At 41.3% G+C, this 22,991-nt stretch overlaps 1 protein-coding gene across 4 annotated transcripts in view; it reads right to left on the bottom strand.

Annotated features, from left to right (window-relative positions):
- Positions 1 to 22,991, bottom strand: part of LOC135092158 (organic cation transporter protein-like) — a 108,588-nt gene that overhangs the window by 4,452 nt on the left and 81,145 nt on the right. For all 4 annotated transcript variants that reach the window (XM_063990428.1, XM_063990431.1, XM_063990429.1 and 1 more), the window contains 2 exons: positions 20,599 to 20,746; positions 2,581 to 2,777 (listed from right to left, as the gene is read on the bottom strand). In XM_063990428.1, the coding sequence (XP_063846498.1) occupies positions 2,581 to 2,777; positions 20,599 to 20,746 (345 nt within the window). The remainder of the gene's footprint in view (positions 1 to 2,580; positions 2,778 to 20,598; positions 20,747 to 22,991) is intronic.

Here is a 22,991-nt window from a genome sequence, read left to right as displayed (position 1 = left end):
TGCTGTGCTCCTCAAGGGTTAGGGCTTTGCTTTCATAATTTTAAAAAAGTATCTTTAAGAGCGTTTTGCTAAATCTTATTTATATATTTTTAAGTGAAGGTATAAAGTTGCAAGAAACAAAGGAAGCAAGGAAACTCTGGATGCTTTCCCTGTTCACCTGTAATATAGGTCGGAATTTTATCTTGTGTATAATATATATATATATATATATATATATATATATATATATATATATATATATATATATATATATATATATATATATATATATATATATATATATATATATATATATATATATATATATATATATATATATATATATATATATATATATATATATATATATATATATATATTATGTGGATGTGGTTCGGGGACCACTCCCTGAACCACTTCCTTCGTGGACTCACTGCAGGGCTCAAATACAGGTGTACAGGGTCCCTTGTGACTCCTGCACCCTTTTTACAACAGTCGTAACGCCAGGTCACACTAAATGAAGTCGTCAGTCTGTTTTACTTACCTACAGACAAGGGAAATATTCTAGCAACACTTAACACCCACAGCTGTGAAAGGATCGAGACACACATTTAGGAAAAACAGTTATAACATACAATAACACGTATATAGGTGAGGTATAACACTTCGCTGGAAATCTGCCCTCCATAACAAATCCACCCAGTGTCCAACAGTGTATTATAGTCTTTTTTTTTTTATGTAGGAAGGACACTGGCCAAGGGCAACAAAAATCTAATAAAAAAATGCCCACTGAAATGCCAGTCCCATAATAGGGTCAAAGCAGTGGTCAAAAATTGATGGATAAGTGTATTGAAACCTCCCTCTTGAAGGAATTTAAGTCATAGGAAGGTGAAAATACAGAAGCAGGCAGGGAGTTCCAGAGTTTACCAGAGAAAGGGATGAATGATTGAGAATACTGGTTAACTCTTGCGTTAAAGAGGTGGACAGAATAAGGGTGAGAGAAAGAAGAAAGTCTTCTGCAGTGAGGCCGCGGAAGGAGGGGAGGCATGCAGTTAGCAAGATCAGAAGAGCAGTTAGCATGAAAATAGCGGTAGAAGACTGCTAGATATGCAACATTGCGGCGGTGAGAGAGAGGCTGAAGACGTTGATGAGACGAAAAGCTTTTGATTCCACCTGTCTGGCTGTGACTGCCCCCTTGTGTTGTGAGACACAAAGGGAAACGTTCAGTGAGGTCACAGCTGGGTTTAATGATAAGTTCACAGCACCCCCTGAACAGTGCTTTAGACCTCACTGGGAGTAGTTATCGTTTCGGCAGGTGTCTACTGCCTCCTCCTCCTAAAGCCAAGTAGTGTCGTTTATAACCTTTTGGACAGCAGGCCTTGTCAGGACCTGAGGAGGGAGTAAAGTTAACTACACGGCTAATTACTGAAGTCCTCTACAGCTGAGCTACATCAACCAGTAATAGTCAAAACAAACTCACTAACATGACACACAAGAAACTACTACAAACAAGTACCCACGAACACAAAAGGGGGATCATTCACCGCTCCCTGTGCATGAGCTCGGCCTACACATACATGCAGGCCTACACACACATGCAGCGAGGAGTGACTTCCTAGGTACAGACTGTGTTATGCACAACTTCCCTCTCTGGCAGACTACTATGGAGACTCCTATTCTATATAAGTAGGCGTATGGCCATTAATGACTCACTTACCCCCTTAAGGCAGCTGATTAACTTTTAAACCGCCCTAGTCTCCGTCAGATATTAGTACTCGTCTCAATACGTCTGTTTCTTCTAAGCGCTGGGTAGTGACTGACTGTGGTAAACAGCACCACGATCTCCCACTTTGTTACAAGGGGGGGTATACAAGCGAAGTGAGGGAGCAGGGGGAACGCAGATCCGAACGACCTTGAAAACAGCTGAGTGATGATGCTACATAGCATTTTACAGGAGTACTTTTAAAGACCGGAATAATGTTATCGTGTAATGCTTACCAGTAAATTACTTGTTTTTAACATCATTTTGTCTTGTTATAAGAGACTGTAATATTCCACAGCTTGCAAAAAAATAACATTAAACCATTCATAATTTGACCAAGTAGCACCTCCGAGGCTGCAACAATGCAAGCGTCTGTCAGTCACCTCATAGTTACACACAGAGTACACCCGCGAGTCTCTTACATATTCAGCTCCTCTGATAGGTAAAGAAATCCTTAAAATGGATGGTTATTGAACATTTCCTACTTAGAATTACACATTCTTTCACCTCTTTCAGTATTTTTAGAAAATCGCGTTATGCCCTATATATATATATATATATATATATATATATATATATATATATATATATATATATATATATATATATATATATATATATATATATATATATATATATATAAAGCGTCCCAGACAGAATAAAGGCGATGACATAAGACAGTGTTTAAATACTTTAATATAATACTGAAATGGTTTGAATAGTTCGTATATTTACAGACCTCATACTATGCAGGTTAAATAATGCCGTGGTAAGACAAACCTGCTTTATATAAACAAGAGGAAGCAATGTGAACATTCTTCTTCTTCTTCAGTACTTACTTAATGATGCTGGAGAAGTGGCTGAGTGAATAGTAAGGAGCAGTAGTGACAACCCAAATGTAGTACAGCAACAGAGCCCTCAACCTCACTCCTCGGGTTGTGAACACCAGTATGGAGTACTTCCATGCTGTCCTGATGTAGTGACAGAAACCTGAAGTGAGTGCACCTCCACTTTCTTCCTTTACTGGGTTACCTTCCTGGTGGGCAAGATAGGGCTGTATTGTAGCAATTTCTGTTTAGAGTTGCTGTGATCAAATAAGTACTCATTGTGTTATAGGAATATTACATGTTTTTTTTTTCTTTTATGTAGGAGGGACAAAAAATGCCCACTGAAATGCCATTCCCATACAAGGGTCCAAAGTGGTAGTCGAAAATTGAAGGATAAATGTCTTGAAACCTCCTTCTTGAAGGAATTCAAGTCATAGAAAGGTGGAAATACAGAAGCAGGCAGGGAGTTCGAGAGTTTACCAGAGAAAGGTATGAATGATTGAGAATACTGGTTAACTCTTGCGTTAGACAGGTGGACAGAATAGAGGTGAGAAAAAGAAGAAAGTCTTGTGCAGCAAGACCGAGGGAGGAGAGGAGGCATGCAGTTAGCAAGATTACAAGAGCAGATAGCATGAAAATAACGGTAGAAGTCAGCTAGAGATGCAACATTGCGGCGATGAGAGAGAGGCTCAAGACAGTCAGTTAGAGGAGAGGAGTTGATGAGACAAAAAGCTTTTGATTCCACCCTGTCTAGAAGAGCAGTATGATTGGAACTCTCCTAGACATGTGAAGCATACTCCATAGATGGACGGATAAGGCCCTTCTACAGAGGTAGCAGCTGGGGGTGAGAAAAACTGGCGGAAACGTCTCAGAACGCTTAACTTCATAGAAGCTGTTTTAGCTAAAGATGAGATGTGAAGCTTCCAGTTCAGATTATAAGTAAAGGACATACCGAGGATATTCAGTGTAGAAAATGGGGACAATTGAGTGTCAATGAAGAACAGAGGCTAGTTGTCTATAAGGTTGTGTCGAGTTGATAGATGGAGGAATTGAGTTTTTGAGGCAATGAACAATCTCAAGTTTGCTCTGCCCCAATCAGAAATTTTAGAAAGAACAGAAGTCGAGCGTTCTGTGGATTCCCTGGTTGAAATGTTTACTTTCTGAAGGGTTGGACGTCTATGAAAAGACGTGGAAAAGTGCAGGGTGGTATCATCAACGTAGGAGTGGATAGGACAAGAAGTTTGGTTTAGAAGATCATTAATGGATAACAAGAAGGGAGTGGATGACAGGACAGAACCGTGAAGAACACCACAGTTAATAGATTTAGGAGAAGAATAGTGACCGTCTACCTCAGCAACAATAGAACGTTCAGAAATGAAACTTGAGATGAAGTTACAGAGAGAAGGATAGAAGCCATAGGAGGGTAGTTTGGAAATCAAAGCTTTGTGCCAAACTCTATCAAAAGCTTTTCATATGTCCAAGGCAACAGCAAAAATTTCACCAAAATCTCTAAAAGAGGATGACCAAGACTCAGTAAGGAAAGCCAGAAGATCACCAGTAGAGCAGCATTGACGGAACCCATACTGGCGTTCAGATAAAAGGTTGTGAAGTGATAGATGTTTAAGAATCTTCCTGTTGAGGATAGATTAAAAAACTTTAGATAGGCAGGAGATTACAGCAATAGGACGGTACTTTGAGGGATTAGAACGGTCACCCTTTTCAGGAAGAGGCTGAATGTAGGCAAACTTCCAAAAAGAAGGAAAGGTAGATGTTGGCAGACAGAGCTGAAAGAGTTTGACTAGGCAAGGTGCAAGCACGGAAGCACAGTTTCGGAGAAGAATAGTAGATGCCCCATCAGGTTCATAATCCTTCTGAGGGTTTAGGCCAGCAAAGGCATGGAAAATAACACTGCGAAGAATTTTAATAGGTAACATGAAGTAGTCAGAGGATGGAGATAGAGTTTTTAGCAAAGGTTTGAGCGAAGAAAACAGCTTTAGAAATAGATGTGATAGAAGTGGTGCCATCTGGCTGAAATAAAGGAGGGAAAGAAGAAGCAAAGTTATTGGAGATATTTTTGTCTAGGTGCCAGAAGTCACGAAGGGAGTTAGATCTTTAAATCAGAAACATAAAGTGCATGAGATTCTGGTGACTGAAGGCTTAAGTGCCTTTTGTGGGCCACCTCTCTGTCATGTATAGCACGAGAAAAAGCAGTGTAAAACCAAGGTTTGGAAGGTTTAGGTCCTTCGCCCAACGGAGAAGAAAAGGTGACAGCATAAGCAGAAGGATTAGAGGTCAGGAAAAAGGTCAAGAATGTTGGGCGTATCTCCAAGACGGTTAGGAATAAGAATAGGGTGTTGCACCAATTGCTCTAGGTCGTGGAGGATAGCAAAGTTGAAGGTTAGTTCACCAGGATGGTCAGTGAAGGGAGAGGAAAGCCAAAGCTGGTGGTGAACCTTGAAGTCTCCAAGACTGGAGATCTCTGCAAAATAGAAGAGGGTCAGAATGTGCTCCACTTTGGATGTTATGTAGTTAAAGATTTTCTTATAGCTAGTGGAGTTAGGTGAAAGGTATACAGCACAGATTAATTTAGTTTGAGAGTGACTCTGCAGTCGTAGCTAGATGGTGGAAAACTCGGAAGATTCAAGAGCGTGGGCATGAGAGCAGGTTAAGTCATTGCGCACATATACGCAACATCCAGCTTTGGATCGAAAATGAGGATAGAGAAATTAGGAGGGAACAGAAAAGGGGCTACTATCAGTTGCCTCAGACACCTGAGTTCCAGTGAGGAAAAGAATATGAGGTTTAAAAGAGGAGAGGTGTTGTTCTACATATTGAAAATTAGATCTTAGACCGCGAATGAAGAAAAAATTGAGGAGGGTGTCAAGACACTTAGGGTCGTCGACAAAAAGGCAGTCCGACCTGGGGACATTTATGGTCCCCACGCCAGATGGGGACTCCGAGGCTGGTTTAGGAGTTGCCATGATGATTTTGAAATTTTTAATTGAAGGGTGCTTGTAGTTTTGTGTGGAGGAAGAGAGTTGTCTTTAGAGGGCAGGCTGTGACTGCCCCCTTGTATTGTGAGACACAAAGGGAAACGTTCAGTGAGGTCACAGCTGGGTTTAATGATAAATTCACAATACCCCCTGAACAGTGCTTTAGACCTCACTGGGAGTAATTATCATTTCGACAGGTGTCAACTGCCTTCTCCTTAGACTGTCTCCTCCTTAAATATATATATATATATATATATATATATATATATATATATATATATATATATATATATATATATATATATATATATATATATATATATATATATATATATATATATATATATATATATATATATATATATATATATATATATATATATATATATATATATATATATATATATATATATATATATATATATATATATATATATATATATATATATATATATATATATATATATATATATATATATATATATATATATATATATATATATATATATATATATATTCATTTATTTATTTACATGACCAGGTTCAGCCCCTTTCACAGCTGCCACTACACTTGGGTCAGCTTTTGTTAGGATAGTTCTTACAAGCGTAGTACGGTTATAAACGCAACGAAAAGAATTGCAAACCACGTATTGGGGGGTTTGAGGAGGCACAGCTAGGACAATGGATACACTAGTGTGAGATTTATAATAATCTGTTGAAGTACCTCTGTCCAGAGATGAGCCACTCACTCTCACAGAAAATTATATCCTCCTACCCATGAGTAGTCTATATTCAGTCCCTTGGAAGACTATAGACAGCTACATGTGCGCAAGATAGTATGAAATCGGGCTTTAGAGCTCCTAGCAGTAAGCTTTGAACAAGTCATATTTAATGGCAAAAGACACGCACGTAAACAACAACCGGCAGGGCCCATTACGGTCAGAAAAACACTCCCAGACTCCCACCAAGACATGAAGCATTCAGGATCCTGTGAAAAAGGTGGTAAGACTAGTTAGTTCACCACAATGTTTCTGGCACAGCACCCAGCCAAGCTCTTGACAGGGACTTATCTTAACTAGCAAAGAAGGGGTTTACTGCCAATACAACTGAAAACACTATGTGTAGCCTTCTGATATATACTCGTATATTCCACGATCCTCCGTGCTAGCGCTCAGTCGTTCCATTTTCTTCCTACGAAATACAATGCTTGGCTATGGAAAAGAGACACTGCTTGGTTTCAGGTGACAGGCAGTGACTCATGTGACTACAGGGAAGGGAAAGGATAGGGAAAGGACGAGGAAGGGGAAGCAAGCAGCTACAAACTCGCCACCACTTACACATAGAGCGCACAATCTTGCTTCAAAAGGAGGCTAACTTCTAGAAACTATTATTTACGGATCAGCACGTTGGTGCTAACCGAAAACTGACTAGATTATCGAGGAAAGTAAGTTCTATTGTTTTATTTATTAAACGCAATTCTCCGGGAAAAAGAGAAATAGACAGAATTAAAATGGGAGGAAGAGTTTCTAATCCTTTCTTCCTTCATGTTCTTTCTCGCTACTACACGCATCTCATAACAATATATATATATATATATATATATATATATATATATATATATATATATATATATATATATATATATATATATATATATATATATATATATATATATATATATATATATATATATATATATATATATATATATATATATATATATATATATATATATATATATATATATATATATATATATATATATATATATATATATATATATATATATTCTTAGGACACCAGCTTATTCTTAGGCTACCATTAACTCGGGTCAGCTTCGCTAACCTATCTTCTACGTAACCTAATGCAGGGCACAAATATGAGTATACAGGGTCCTTCTGGTCTGCAACGATTAGTAAAGATAAGGTCGCCACTACGTTTTTACATAAACACGGAAAAAGAAAAAAAAAACTAATCTTCAACACACTCTGAACACTCCAGTCGCTGGGAAAGAACCTTATTGATTGAATGATTGATTTAGCTTATGGTGCTGGAACATTGCTGCCACAAAGCTTTAAAAGCAACAAACTTTGCAGTTTAAAACATTGGTATTAAAAACGGAATTATGGGTATGGTAAAAATATTGAAATATCACTAAGAAAGTGAACATGAAAAGAGATATGGGAAGAATCATAAAAACTTATATGAGGGTTGGTATATTAAAGTTTTTAACTATTTAGTTCGATTTAAAGTGAGGGCATACTGATCTCACTGATCACTCTGTCAGGCGCTGTTCGTTTCGTAGCTAAGGCAATGACCCCACTGACCGAAATACCTGGCATTGTTCGTTACATGCCAATGACGCAGACCCCATTGACCCAGACTTCAGGCGTTAATCGTTACGTGCCAAAGACACTGATCCCACTGACCCAAGGCCCAAGACCTGGCATTATTAGTTACGTGTCTTCCTCATTTGTTGCCATGTTCTCCTAGTCCAGAGATAAAGTTCAACCCAATACTATATTACTGATAGAAAAAATAAAATATAATGTAATAAATAAATAAATAAATAAATAACAGTCCATGGACATACGTCCATGGATCTACAATTGTAGAAGTTATCTCACCCATCTTAGTGGTTGCAACCACATTTTCCCATCTGCCCTTCCAACAGAACTACCACCCTTATACAGGAGCATAAATCATAAGAGGGAATGGGGGTACAAGGAGCAGCTCGAGTTGGCGCCTCTTTAACCAGCCTATTGGCCTTTTCATTCTTATGAACTGCCACATGTGTAGCTACCCAACAAAATGTTATGTAATATTTTCTATGGTGGACCAAACGAAACCACTCTAAAATAGATTAAAAGAGGGGGGGCATATATATATATATATATATATATATATATATATATATATATATATATATATATATATATATATATATATATATATATATATATATATAATATATATTAATAAAAAATTAATGTGTACTCATAAAATCGATTAAAATTCCCACGCAAGGCATACTTTGTCGCCACCAGAGCGCACTGCTTCGCGCCACCCGCGGCCCACTGCACTGTGTTTACTCAGTGACTCAGTCCCACGTGTGCACTGTTTATCGCCTGACGCCTTCATCATGCCTAAAGTTGTAGAAAAGAGGAAGCGTGCTGTGCTTACACCTAAGCAGCTGATCAGATCAGCTGCTGATTAAGATCAGCTGATCTTTGTTATGGTAAGATGCACGAGTGTAGGGTGGTGATTGTGGACATAATTTCACTTCTATTCAAGTATCCGGCAATATTCAAGTATCCGGCATGTCGGCGGTCCCATTGATTCCGGATAAGAGGGATTTTACTATATATATATATATATATATATATATATATATATATATATATATATATATATATATATATATATATATATATATATATATATATATATATATACAATATGGAGGAAGCAGTAGACACCTGCCGAAACGATAATTATTCCCGGTGAGGTCTAAACACTGTTCAGGGGGTGCTGTGAACTTATCATTAAACCAAGCTGTGACGTCACTGAATGTTTTCCTTTGTCTCACAACACATGGGGGCAGTCACAGCCTGTCCTCTAAAGACATCTCCCTTCCTCCACACAAAACTACAAGCACCTAATAACACACACACCCTTCATTAAAAAAATTCAATATTATCATTGCGACTCCTACACTGTCCTCGCAGTCCCCATCTGGGGAGGGAACCATAAATGTCCCCAGTTCGGACTGCCTTTCTGACGACTACCCTAAGTATCTTGACACCCCCCTCAACTTTTTCTTCATTAATTTCTGCAACATTCGCGGTCTAAGATCTAATTTTCAATCTGTAGAACACCACCTCTCCTTTTCTAAACCTCATCTTCTTTTCCTCACTGAAACTCAGGTGTCTGAAGCAACTGACAGTAGCCCCTTTTCGGTTCTCTCCTACTTTCTCTATCCTCATTTTTTATCCAAAAAAGCTGGATGACTCTAATATTTTACCTACAACTTAAGTTAAGCTGACAGGTCTATGGTTAGACGCTAAAGTTTTATCTCCTTTCTTAAAGATGGGTATTACATTAGCCTGCCTCCACATTACTGGTACCACTCTCGACTCCAGTGATTTCCTAAAGACATAAACTAACGGCTCACTAATAATATCTTTGCATTCCTTAAGTACTCTGGGATATATTTCATCTGGGCCTGGTGTCTTGAAATTTTTTAGCCTATCTCCTGTTCCACTATCTCCTTAGTTATGGAAACATGTGTCAGCTTCTCATTCCCATCTGCTCTAAACATCTGTTCACTATCTGGTATATCCTGCATGTTTTCCTGGGTGAAGACAGTTAAAAAATACTCATTCAGAAGTTTACTAATCTCCTCCCCAGAACTAACCAGCCTCCCATCTGCTGCCCTTAATGGATCTATGGTATCCTTATTCTTCGTCCTGTATACCTGATAAAATCCCTTGGGGTCAGTCTTCGCCTGACTGACTACCTTTAATTCATAATTGCCCTTAACTTTCCTCGTTAACTTCCTGACTGTTCTAACTAATTTATTATATTGTGACCTTAAACTTCTTCACCTGCCCTTAATCTCTTATATATACTCTCCTTACGCCCTATATAATGTTTTAACCTAGCAGTCATTCATTTAGGGTAATTTTTCTGTGATCTTTTTGCCCTATACGGAATATTTATTTTTTTTTTATGTAGGAAGGATACTGGCCAAGGGCAACAAAAATCTAATAAAAAAAAAAATGCCCACTGAAATGCCAGTCCCATAAAAGGGTCAAAGCAGTGGTCAAAAATTGGTGGATAAGTGTCTTGAAACCTCCCTCTTGAAGGAATTCAAGTCATAGGAAGGTGGAAATACAGAAGAAGGCAGGGAGTTCCAGAGTTTACCAGAGAAAGGGATGAATGATTGAGAATACTGGTTTACTCTTGCGTTAGAGAGGTGGACAGAATAGGGGTGAGAGAAAGAAGAAAGTCTTGTGCAGCGAGGCCGCGGAAGGAGGGGAGGCATGCAGTTAGCAAGATCAGAAGAGCAGTTGGCATGAAAATAGCGGTAGAAGACAGCTAGATATGCAACATTGCGGCGGTGAGAGAGGGACTGAAGACAGTCAGTTAGAGGAGAGGAGTTGATGAGACGAAAAGCTTTTGATTCCACCCTGTCTAGAAGAGCAGTATGAGTGGAACCCCCCCAGACATGTGAAGCATACTCCATACATGGACGGATAAGGCCCTTGTACAGAGTTAGCAGCTGGGGGGGGTGAGAAAAACTGGCGGAGAAGTCTCAGAACACCTAACTTCATAGAAGCTGTTTTAGCTAGAGATGAGATGTGAAGTTTCCAGTTCAGATTATAAGTAAAGGACAGACCGAGGATGTTCAGTGTAGAAGAGGGGGACAGTTGAGTGTCATTGAAGAAGAGGGGATAGTTGTCAGGAAGATTGTGTCGAGATGATAAATGAAAGAATTGAGTTTTTGAGGCATTGAACAATACCAAGTTTGCTCTGCCGAATCAGAAATTTTAGAAAGATCAGAAGTCAGGCGTTCTGTGGCTTCCCTGCGTGATATGTTTATGTGTTGTCATGTATTTGTGTGTACACTGTCTCTAGTCTTTGTGGCGACTATGTGTCGGTGGGCGTAGCTTGGTATCGGAGACGACGATTTTCTTTCTCGATAATCATCACTCACAACATCCTTGTGCAAGTGGGTTATCAAAGTTAGTCTGGCGTTTTGCAGTTTATTTAGAAAATATAAATTGTCTTTACAGCTCAACAACAGTGCACTTCTTTACTACTCAATCACACGACTAAGATTATAAGCAAAGTTATTAAAACTCTTGCGTCTTGATCAGAGTCTAAATCTTTGAGTAACTCAAGTCAGACCGACACGGGTTGTGCGTCTGTACTATCTTGGTGACTGGCTGCTACTCTTGCTAAAAGTGACTTGAGGATTGTCCGAGAGGTGTCGAGGCATACGTCATAGATTTCCATAGCCAATAATATCAAGCAAAATGAATGACGTTTTAATCTCCACCCAATGGGAGGTAAGCCTTTAACAAGCTGAATGGGCATAAAACAAACCGGCTGTTTATAGTTAAGCTTGGCTGTTATCAATTCAACGTCCTGTTCACCTCTTGCACAATTCTTCTAATACTAGCGTTAGATTCTCTAACGCGTCTCTAATTTCCTTCTAATTCTACTCTTATATCTATTCTTTTCTTCATGCAAAGTAGTGCCTATTACATTTACCTCCTGAAGGGTTGGACGTCTATGAAAAGACGTGGAAAAGTGCAGGGTGGTATCATCAGCATAGGAGTGGATAGGACAAGAAGTTTGGTTTAGAAGATCATTAATGAATAATAAGAAGAGAGTGGGTGACAGGACAGAACCCTGAGGAACACCACTGTTAATAGATTTAGGAGAAGAACAGTGACCGTCTACCACAGCAGCAATAGAACGTTCAGAAAGGAAACTTGAGATGAAGTTACAGAGAGAAGGATAGAAACCGTAGGAGGGTAGTTTGGAAATCAAAGCTTTGTGCCAGACTCTATCAAAGGCTTTTGATATGTCCAAGGCAACAGCAAAAGTTTCACCAAAGTCTCTAAAAGAGGATGACCAAGACTCAGTAAGGAAAGCCAGAAGATCACCAGTAGAGCGGCCTTGACGGAACCCATTTGCTAACTTACCTGTATGAACTTTACGAAATATTTGTACAATTTATCTACATTTACCTCACCTAATCCCCTCATCTCGGCCCCTACCATCCTCTCCACTCCCTCATCTACTCGCCTCGACCTCACCTCTCTCATTTCAGCATGACCTGACATTCCAACATACTCACACCTATCTCCCCCTCCCTCACTCCTCCGCTCCTTCCGGACACATCTTCCCTCCTCTTGTCCTACACCCTCACGCCTCATCTCACCTCTCTCATCCTGCCTTATCTCTCTGAACTACGTCCCGGACCTGACCTCACCGTGCATCCGTTGCCAGTTCACTCCTTGGAGGTACCTTTTTAATTCGTCAAAATCTGCTTTCCTAAAGTCAGGTATTTTACCAGTGTTTTTGCTTCTAAAAGTTTCTTCCCATTCTAAATTGTACCTAATTTCCCTATGGTCACTGTTACCTAGCTGTCCTCCAACCTGTGTGACTGCCTCCTCCTTGTTAGTAAGAATTAAATCTAGAATATTATTCCCTCCTTGAGGGTTCTACGACTACCTGTTTAAAAAAATTATCATGAATTACCTTAAGAAATTCCTCTGCTCCCTTGTTACCTTTCATCAGACTCTAGTCGATATTCCTAAAATAAAAATCTCCTACCACACATACCTGACTGTACCTACCTCTCTATATAATTCCTGCCACAGTGAGGTCTTAATTTCTTTTGTACTGGTCGGTGGTCTGTACACTACCCCCAGTACTACTAACTGTGATCCTTCCTTAATATCTACCCATATCGACTCTGCTTTGTTATCTGTTTTAATTCTACTGTTAATACAACACAATAATGTGTGCCTAACGACGCGACGCCTAATCCTCTCCTCTTTTCCCTATCTTTATAGAACAATGTATAACCATCTATCTTAACCTCTGGATTAAATACTTTTCCTGACATATCTAACTCGACACAACCTTCCAGACTACTATCCCCTCTTTTTCAATGACACTCAACTGTCCTCCTCTTCAACACTGAGTATCCTCGGTCTGTCCTTTACCTATAACCTGAACTGGAAACTTCACATTTCATCTCTAGCTAAAACAGCTTCTATGAAGTTATGCGTTCTGAGACGTCTCCGCCAGTTTTTCTCACCTCCAGTTGCCAACTCTGTTGCCAAGGGCCTTATCCGTCCATGTATGGAATATGCCTCACATGACAAGGGGGTGGGGTTCCACTCATACCGCTCTTCTAGATAGGATGGAATGAAAAGCTTTTTGTCTCATCAACTCCTGTCCTCTAACTGACTGTCTTCAGTCTCCCTCTCATCGCCACAATGTTGCATCTCTAGCTCTCTTCTACCACTATTTTCATGTTAACTCATCTTCTCATCCTGCTAACTGCATACCTCCCCTCCTCTCGGGGCCTCGCTGCACAAGACTTTCTTCTCTTTCTCACCCCTATTCTGTCCACCTCTCTATTGCAAGAGTTAACCAGTATTCTCAGTTATTCATCTCTTTCTCTGGTAAACTCTGGAACTCCCTGCCAGCTTTTGTATTTCCACCTTCCTATGACTTGAATTCCTTGAAGAGGGAGGTTTCAAGACACTTATCCTTCAATTTTTGGCTACCGCTTTGGATCTTTTTATGGGACTGCCATCTCAGTGGGCATTTATTTTTTTACTTTTTTCTTGGATTTCTGTTACCCTTGGCCATTGTTCCTCCTACATAAAAAAAAAAAAAAAATGCTTCACATGTCTGGGGGGATTCCACTCATACTGCTCTTCTAGATAGGGTGGAATGAAAAGCTTTTTGTCTCATCAATTCCTCTCCTCTAACTGACCCTATTCATCATCTCTCTCATCGCCACAATGTTTCATCTCTAGCTGTCTTCTACCGGTATTTTCATGTTAACTTATCTTCTGATCCTGCTAATTGCATACCTCCCCTCCTCTCGCGGTCTCGCTGCACAAGACTTTCTTCTCTTTCTCACCCCTATTCTGTCCATCTCTCTAAAGCAAGAGTTAACCAGTATTCTCAGTTATTCATCTCTGTCTCTGGTAATCTCTGGAACTCCCTGCCAGCTTTTATATTTCCACCTTTCTATGACTTGAATTCCTTGAAGAGAGAGGTTTCAAGACACTTATCCTTCAATTTTTTACTACCGCATTAGACCTTTTTATGGGACTGCCATCTCAGTGGGCGTTTTTTTTTATTGGATTTTTGTTGCTCTTGGCAATTGTTCCTCCTTCATAAAAAAAATAAAAAAAAATAAATATATATATATATATATATATATATATATATATATATATATATATATATATATATATATATATATATATATATATATATATATATATATATATATATATATATATATATTGTTACAAATGCGTATATGCAGCAACCCTACAGGCGAGCACATTAACATGCTGTGTGTATGAGGTAGCCTCATATGTATATATATATGAGTACTCATATACATATACATATGTACTCATATGAGTACTTATGAGTACATGTAGGAGTATTCCTCTGAGTGGTTTAGTTAGTGGCGTTGTGTGGGTCGTTGTTTAGAGGCTGACGCCGTTATTTACAGACCTAATGGAAGGAGAGCTGACACAAGCCTATAGGTTGACTTCTGAGGCTCTGGGGTCATGTGTGTGTGTGTGTGTGTGTGTGTGTGTGTGTGTGTGTGTGTGTGTGTGTGTGTGTGTGTGTGTGTGTGTGTGTGTGTGTGTGTGTGTGAGCGTTAGCCAACCATGGAATAATTGTTATATGGTACTGTTTAATTGTAGTTCAGTGTGCATATGTGCATGTATAGTATAAGTAGCAACCCCGCCCGGAGTGAGGGGTGAGCGTAACAAGTGATGTCACAGAGTGAGATCCAGGGGACAGTGAGAAGTGAGGGACGGTGTGTCATCATGGAGTCACAAGATGGCCGCCATGACAGGGCTGAGGGCGGCTCGAGTGAAGTTAAACCGGGCCAGAGGGACTTGATTGATGCCATGCTGGCCGGTATAAGGCAGGAAATGGCAGTGAACCGTGAGGCACAGGCTCAGAGGGCACGTGAGCAGGCTGAAAGGACCGATCAGCTGGCACGTGAGCAGGCTCAACGGGCCAGGTCCGCCATCTTGAGGATGTGCTACAGGGCAGCCTCGCGTCCTTGAAGGCGGAAACACAGCAGTACACCGACCAGGCTTGCGACAGCGTCAGGAATGAAATGCTGGACAAGGTGTAGACTCTGGAAGGTGAGGTCCAGGGACTGAGGGAGGAGGTGAAGACGCAGAAGCAGTGGCGCGAGCTGGCAACAACGCGTGCGGAGGAACAGGCGTCCCCACGTGTTCTGGCGGGAACCGCCGGGGTGGCGGACCTACTGGGGCATGCTTGGGTCTCTTGGCAAGAACCCTCGGCTCGGGGGCCTCGCAGCTTCGTGTCAGAGCCAGTAGCTACTTCAGGGGGCTGGAGAGCCATCGGAACCCCTCCCTTGAGCCCGGCTGGTGGCAGGCTGGGGATCAGTCAACCTCCCCTTCTGTCGCCATCCCCCCCTCTGTCTCCCTCCCCCGGCCGCCCCGTCAGCTGCCCCAAGGAGTCGTGTTCTCCACCCTTCAGTCCTTTGGCTTCCCGGCGTTTGAGGAAACGCAAGCCGGCGAAGTACGACAGGAAGGTAGCCTGGGAGGCTTACATCGCCCAGTTCAAGATGCTAGCCTCTGCCCAGGGCTAAAGCGAGGCTGAGAAGACGCTTCAGTTGGCAACAGCGCTGCGAGGCCCCGCTGTGGAAATCTTGGGGCACCTGCCGCCGGCCCAACGCGCATGTTATGGAAGTGTGGCAGAGGCCCTTCGGCGCCGCTTCGGCCACCACCACCAGGCCGAGGTGTACCGGGCTCGCCTGAAGAAAAGGACTCAGGAGCGGGTCGAGACGCTATCCCAGTTGGGGCAGGACGTGGAGGCGTTGGTAAGAAGTTCGTATCCCGCGGCCCCGGAAGAAATTATTGTGGTGCTGGCCCAAAAATCCTCCATTGACGCCCTAGACGACCAGCACCCCGCCGTGACCTTCGAGGCTGGAAGGCGAAAGTGGAGAAGAAGCCACCGTCGAGGAAGGCCAGCCCAGACGGTTTTCGTGGCTTATGTTGGGGCTGTGGCGAGAAGGGCCACAGATGCAGTCGGTGCCCGAGGGAACGAAAGACGCGTTCTCTCGACCGGCTGGGTTCTGATGCCTTTCAGTCTTGCTGCAAGCACTGCGGCAAGTCTGGCCACCACTCCAGTGCCTGCCCCAAGCCAAAGGAAGTGGTGCAGGCGGGAAACTCTGACAGGCTGGAGAAGGGGGCCGAACCCCAGCTATCCTCAGTCCCCAGGCCCCACCTTGTGTAAGCTGCCGCCGGACAACCAACGCGATGCAGGTGGAGGGCTCAGTGGATGGGAACCCATGCCGCCTGACAGTGGACACCGGGGCTGAGAAGACTTTGGTGCGGCCTGACATGCTGGCCGCCATTCGAGTCCCAGACGCGCCACAGAGGCTGTGTGGCGTGACGGGGCACTATGTGCAGCTCAAGGGCCCATTGGATGTTCGTATCGGCGTGGGCAGTACTGTGGAGCGGCTGCCAGTGTACGTCGCCGACTTGGACAAACTATGTCTGCTGGGAATCGACAACCTGACGCAGAGCAAGGCTTGTGTCGACCTTGGACGGAAGCTGGTGAGGGTGCGTGGCCAAGAAGTGCCCTTGCTTCCGGAGGTCGGTTGTGCGGAGGTAGTTGCGGCTGAGAGAGTGCACCTTGCCCCTAGGACGGAGGCCAGAATCCGGTGTCGACTGTCCAGAGCGATGGGTGGATCGGAATGCATGGTGGAGCCCACAGAAAACTTTCGACTGGCTGACGGCGTGGCAGGAGCCTTGTTCAAGCGGGGGAGGAGTTAGTTACGGTGTTGGTAGCTAACCTCTCTGATGAGGCTTGGAAGATGCCCGCTGGGGCCAAGCTGGGCACTTTTGAGGAAGTGGAGCGCCCTGAGGAGACGTCGGGAAGCGCAGAGGTGGCTGCTGTGAGGCCACTGCCCAACTTCCTGTAGGATTTGGCTCACCGGAGTGCCGCTAACCTGACGTAGACGCAGACGGAGAAGGTGCGCCACACCCTGGCTCAGTACGCGGACGGACCTGGGCCGCACGGGGTTGGTGAAGCACAGCATCAACACGGGAAGCAGTGCGCACATCAAGAGCCCACCCCGACGTATCACACCAGCCAGGCGGGAGGAGATGCAGCGCACCGTTAACGAGCTGGCAGCGCAGGGGGTGATTGAGCAGTCGGACAGTCCGTGGTCATCAGCGGTAGTCCTGGTTTAGAAGCAGGACGGCAAGCAGCGCTTCTGTGTGGACTACCGGGCGCTGAATAACGTGACTGCCAAGGGCTCTTACCCCCAGCCGAGGATTGATGACACGCTCGACGCGCTGGTGGGGGCCAGGGTGGATGAGAGACTTTTGTGATGTTCCTGAGGATTAATTTTCTTTGTGTATTTCATTTATTTATTTCCACTTATTTTCTTGTGTGTATGTGTGTGTCAGGGCAGCCGGGTTTGGACATTACATGTCTTCTCAATATGGGACTCAACTGCCACGTAATGTCCAAACCAAGAAAATTCCAGAAACGCATCGAATGCGAGATCCTCATCGATGAAGTGGAAAAACTGTCACAGAAAGGTGAAGTTACCATCGAGCCATCCTTCAGACAAGAAATCGTCGCGAAATCCAGCAAAACAAGAGGAAACTTTAACAGCACCATCATTGAGCCAAGACACATGGAAGCAGCGCAACAACTTAAAGCAGACCCAGATATTACGATCAGACGTGCAGACAAAGGTTCCACTTACGTCCTCATCGACATTCCCGAGTACTTGCAGAAAATGGATGAAATTCTAAGCGATACTAGTAAATTCATGAAGATTACCAAGGATCCCACAGAAGCCCTGAAGACGAAACTCAATAGGATAATAATGAAGAATAACTCCACCAACAAAACCGTCAAGTTTGAGAAGCCACCCGAAGTATACAGCATGGGATACTGTTACGGGAATGTAAAGACCCACAAACCTGGTAACAAGCTTTGTTCGATTATCTTGCAGATCCCGACGCCTACCTAAAAGCTTGCCAAGAGACTGTGTACTCTCCTATCCCCATACATACCTACTACGTACTCACTACGATCAGCAACAGAATTCCTCGCCATCCTCAAGACCAGCGACATCAGCGGCGTTATCGCATCGCTAGACGTCGAGTCATTATTCACAAACGTACCAGTTGATCGTACCGTCGACCTAATCATTGAACGCGTCTACCATAACGACACCACCCCCGACCTCGACGTCCAAGAATCCGTGCTGCGCGAGCTACTGGAATGCTGCACTAAGGAAGCGCCATTCATCTGTCCCCGAGGAAACAAATACCGCCAGATTGATGGAGTCGCCAGGGGTTCACCACTCGCAGTATTACTAGGCAACTTTTTTATGGGGTGTATAGAAGAAGAAGTCTTCAAGGAAACACAAAAAACAGACATATACTGCAGATACATCGACGATATATTCATCAAAACGAAGAGCCAAGCCGACACAGAAATAATAAGACAACGCCTTCAGCAAGTTTCTGGACTCAGCTTCACTATATTTACTATATATATATATATAATATATATAATATTATATATATATATATATATATATATATATATATATATATATATATATATATATATATATATATATATATATATATATATATATATATATATATATATATATATATATATATATATATATATATATATATATATATATATATATATATATATATATATATATATATATATATATATATATATATATATATATATATATATATATATATATATATATATATATATATATATATATATATATATATATATATATATATATATATATATATATATATATATATATATATATATATATATATATATATATATATAGGTAGATAAATATACCGTATTTTTTTATACCTTTGCCATTCACTTTAATATAAGTAACACCTTTTTTTTCTTTGCAGTTTTATAATCCGGCGCCATGTGATTTTTATTGTTGCAGCGCTACGCAAGAGGGTTTTCAGTCATTTCACTTCACTAGAGTAAGGTATCTAGCTGAGCCGAGGATAAAGCTGGTAGGGAGGAAATATCCCGGTCTGCAGAACCTTCAAAAGTCTTGTAAAAAAAAGGCCTGCTTATGGGGCAAAGCACCATTAACTTGATTAATCACTCGCGTGAAATTTTATTAATATCAACTATAAATCTGATGCAGTTCTGGCATTTTGTGTGAGTCAGCTTCTACGCTTCTAAATTCTACGTTAGTACACCTTTAGTGAGTGTATTTTTAAATGACTTTATTTTAAATGACTTTATCGCCGCTGCTCTGGTCAGCCCCTTTTAATGTATCTTGTCTCCGTCTGCTACTGAAGTATTCCTCTGCCACTTCACATAATATGCCCGATTTTTGGGAGGATATTTTCGTCAGATTTTTTTTTTTCATTTTTGAAAACGTATTATATGTCTAATATTCACGTTATCAATTCATAAGTAGTCTATTACCCGCCCACAGGTTTGGTATTTAGGAAAAGACACCAGTAGATTATATAAGTTATAGGGCCATGTGTTTGAAGGGTGGAACGCAGTTTTCGTTCTCTCTGCTCCCTGGCCGTTTTCGCTAAGGTGGTGGTTTATGGCCCTCTTGCTGAAGTGTTATGCGTCTGTGTTTGTTGAATAAGTTTCTGATTTATTCTAGTGCTCCCACCTCCATGACATCTTGTGTTTATAGCCTTGTTCCTTATTAATTGATCTGTTTCATTTTTCCTTGTTACATTCGTGTCCTCCACTTTTCTCTTTTTATTTATTTTGTTAGCTTTTCTTCTCTTCTTGTTTCGCCTTTACGTTATGTACTACTTAATGTATGATCACCACAAACTAAAAAATGGACGAGGTATTTAGGAAAAGACACCAATAAGTCATAGGGCCATGTGTTTGGAAGGTGAAACGCAGTTTTCGTTCCTTACCTCACCATCTCAGTGTTACTGTGACAACTTTTTTTCCGCAGTTTAATCGAAGGAAGGACGAACAGCTTCATTCGGTGTGCGCACAGTGCCCTGATTCGAAACAGGGACAGCGGATACGTAGCCAAACGCGTTAATTACTGCACCACGGAGACACAGAATGCAGTATAGGGAATAAAGAAAATACAAAAAAAGGACACCTATACACTCTTACGAAAAATACCAGACATCATCTGTACAGACGTGTGCATGAAAATGAAGGCCACTGATCATCACCAGCAGATTCATACCTTTTGCATGATGTTCCTCATTGCAGCAAATAGCACCTCCTCCGATGGCAGACTCTTCTTGTTAACTCTGGCAGCTGTTTTGAGTATACTGAGAGCCTCGGCATGACGTCCCTTGAAGATCAGCCAGCGAGGGGACTCAGGCAAGAACCTTCAGGGGAAGAAGAAAGTAGAATTGGTGATTTTTTTAGACTTTTTTAGGTGATTTTAATAGACTTAAAAGATGAACAGTGACCGTCTACCACATCAGCAACAGAACTGTCAGAAAAGAAACTTGAGATGAAGTTAGAGAGGATAGAAGTCGTTAGACGTTAGTTTGGAAATTAAAGCTTTGTGCCAAATTCTATCAAATATTTCTGATATGTCTCAGGCAGCAGCGAAAGTTTCACCAAATCTTCTACAAAAGAATGACCAAGACTCAGTAAAGAAAGTCAGAGCGGCGGTGACAAAACCCATACTGGCGATCGGATATAGGATTGGTAAGTAACAGATGTTTAAGAATTTTCCTGTCGAGGATAGATGTAAAAAAAAAAAAAAAAAAAAAAAAAAACCTTAGAAATTTAAGAAATTAAAGCATTAGGACGGTACTTTCAGGGATTAGAGAGTCACTCTTTTCAGGAAGAGAATGAATGTAGTTTAACTTTCAGGAAGATGGAAAGGTAGATGTTCATAGAGTTGGAAGAGAATGATTAGCACGGAGTCGTAGTTTAGGAGAACACCGGTAGAGACCCCATTAGGTCTAAAAGCCTTCCAATGCTTAGGGTTAGCGGGAGTATTCAAAACATCATTGCGAAGGATCTTAATGACAGGTGTGTAATAACTGAAACGTGGAGGAGAGGGAGGAACAAACCCTGAATCATACAAGGTAGAGTTTATAACAAAAATTTGCGTGATGAGTTCAGCTTTAGAGAAATATGAGATGACAGTGGTTCCATTTGATTGAAATAAAAGAGAAAAAGATGAAGATTAAACGTTGAAGGGGATATTTTTGGCTAGGTGTCATATGTCGCGAGAGGCGTTAGATCTATGAGTTTGACATTTCTATTGATTAAGGAGTCTTTGTATAGCTGGAGAAGAAACTTTGCGGGCAAAAATATAAAGCGCATGAAATTCAGGTAGTAGTGGTGTGTGTGTGTGTGTGTGTGTGTGTGTGTGTGTGTGTGTTTATGTAGAAGGGGCACCGGACAAGGGCAACAAAAATTCCAAAAAGAAAAGAAAAAAAATGCCCCACTGAGGTGTCGCTTCCCACACAGAGTCGAAAGCGTTATTAAAAAATACAGGATAAGTGTCTTGAAACCTCCTTCTTGAAAGGGTTCAAGTCATAGAAAGATGGAAATACAGAAGCAGGCAGGGAGTTTCAGAGATTACCAGAAAAAGAATGAATGATTGAAAATACTGGTTAACTCTTACATTAGAGAGGTGGACAGAATAGGGGTGAGAGAAAGGAGAAAGTTTTGTGCAACGAGAGGAGGGTAGGCATGCAGTTAGCATGATTAGAAGAGCAGTTGGCATGGAAATATCAAGAGATGCAAAATTGCGGCGATGAAAAAGACGTTGAAGACACTCAGAGAAGCGGAATTGATATGACCATGTCTAAAAGGACGGTATGAGTGGAGTCCCCCCCATACATGTAAAGCACAATTTATACATGGACGGATAAGGCCCCTGTACAGAGTTAGCAGCTGGGGGGGGGTGAGAAAAAACTGGCAGAGACAAGTCAGAACGCCTAACATCATAGAAGTTGTTTTAGAGATGAGATGTGAAGTTTCCAATTTAAATTGTAAGTAAGTGTGTGTGTGTGTGTGTGTGTGTGTGTGTGTGTGTGTGTGTGTGTGTGTGTGTGTGTGTGTGTGTGTGTGTGTGTGTGTGTGTGTGTGTGTTTATCTCAACGAACTTTTTTTTTTTTTTGCAAGGGATGTCAGACTGGCATATAGGGGTCAGACAGGGGTCAGTAGGGGTCAGACAGGGCTAGTTGGCACACTTTTTACATTTTCAGTGATGGAAGATAAACTACAAAGAATTTTTGTTTGTTAATGCTTTCACTGAAAAATACATTCATTTTATTTTTCATGAAATGAAAACACGGTTGTCTTTCCAAACTAAAGCTGCGCAGTACTTAGAAAAAAATAACTTAAGTGTTTCAACACGCTCTATATGAGGGATAAGTTGGCACATCGCAATTTTTAAGTTTAAATACAAAGTATCTGTAAAGCTGAATTTCATGGAGATTCAGTTCAAACAACGGGTAAAATTTTTTCTATTCTTAATGAGGAAAGTAAGTTCAATTTTATGTTGGAAACATCTCTGAAAATGCAAAAGATAAAAATTTATTCAGGAAGCTAATTTCTATATATATATATATATACATATATATATATATATATATATATATATAT

This window comes from Scylla paramamosain, chromosome 39 (assembly GCF_035594125.1).
Source record: "Scylla paramamosain isolate STU-SP2022 chromosome 39, ASM3559412v1, whole genome shotgun sequence".
In the NCBI taxonomy this organism is placed as follows: Eukaryota; Metazoa; Arthropoda; class Malacostraca; order Decapoda; family Portunidae; genus Scylla; species Scylla paramamosain.
Note: the sequence above shows the minus strand (reverse complement) of the source record. Positions and strands in the feature narration are given on the sequence as shown.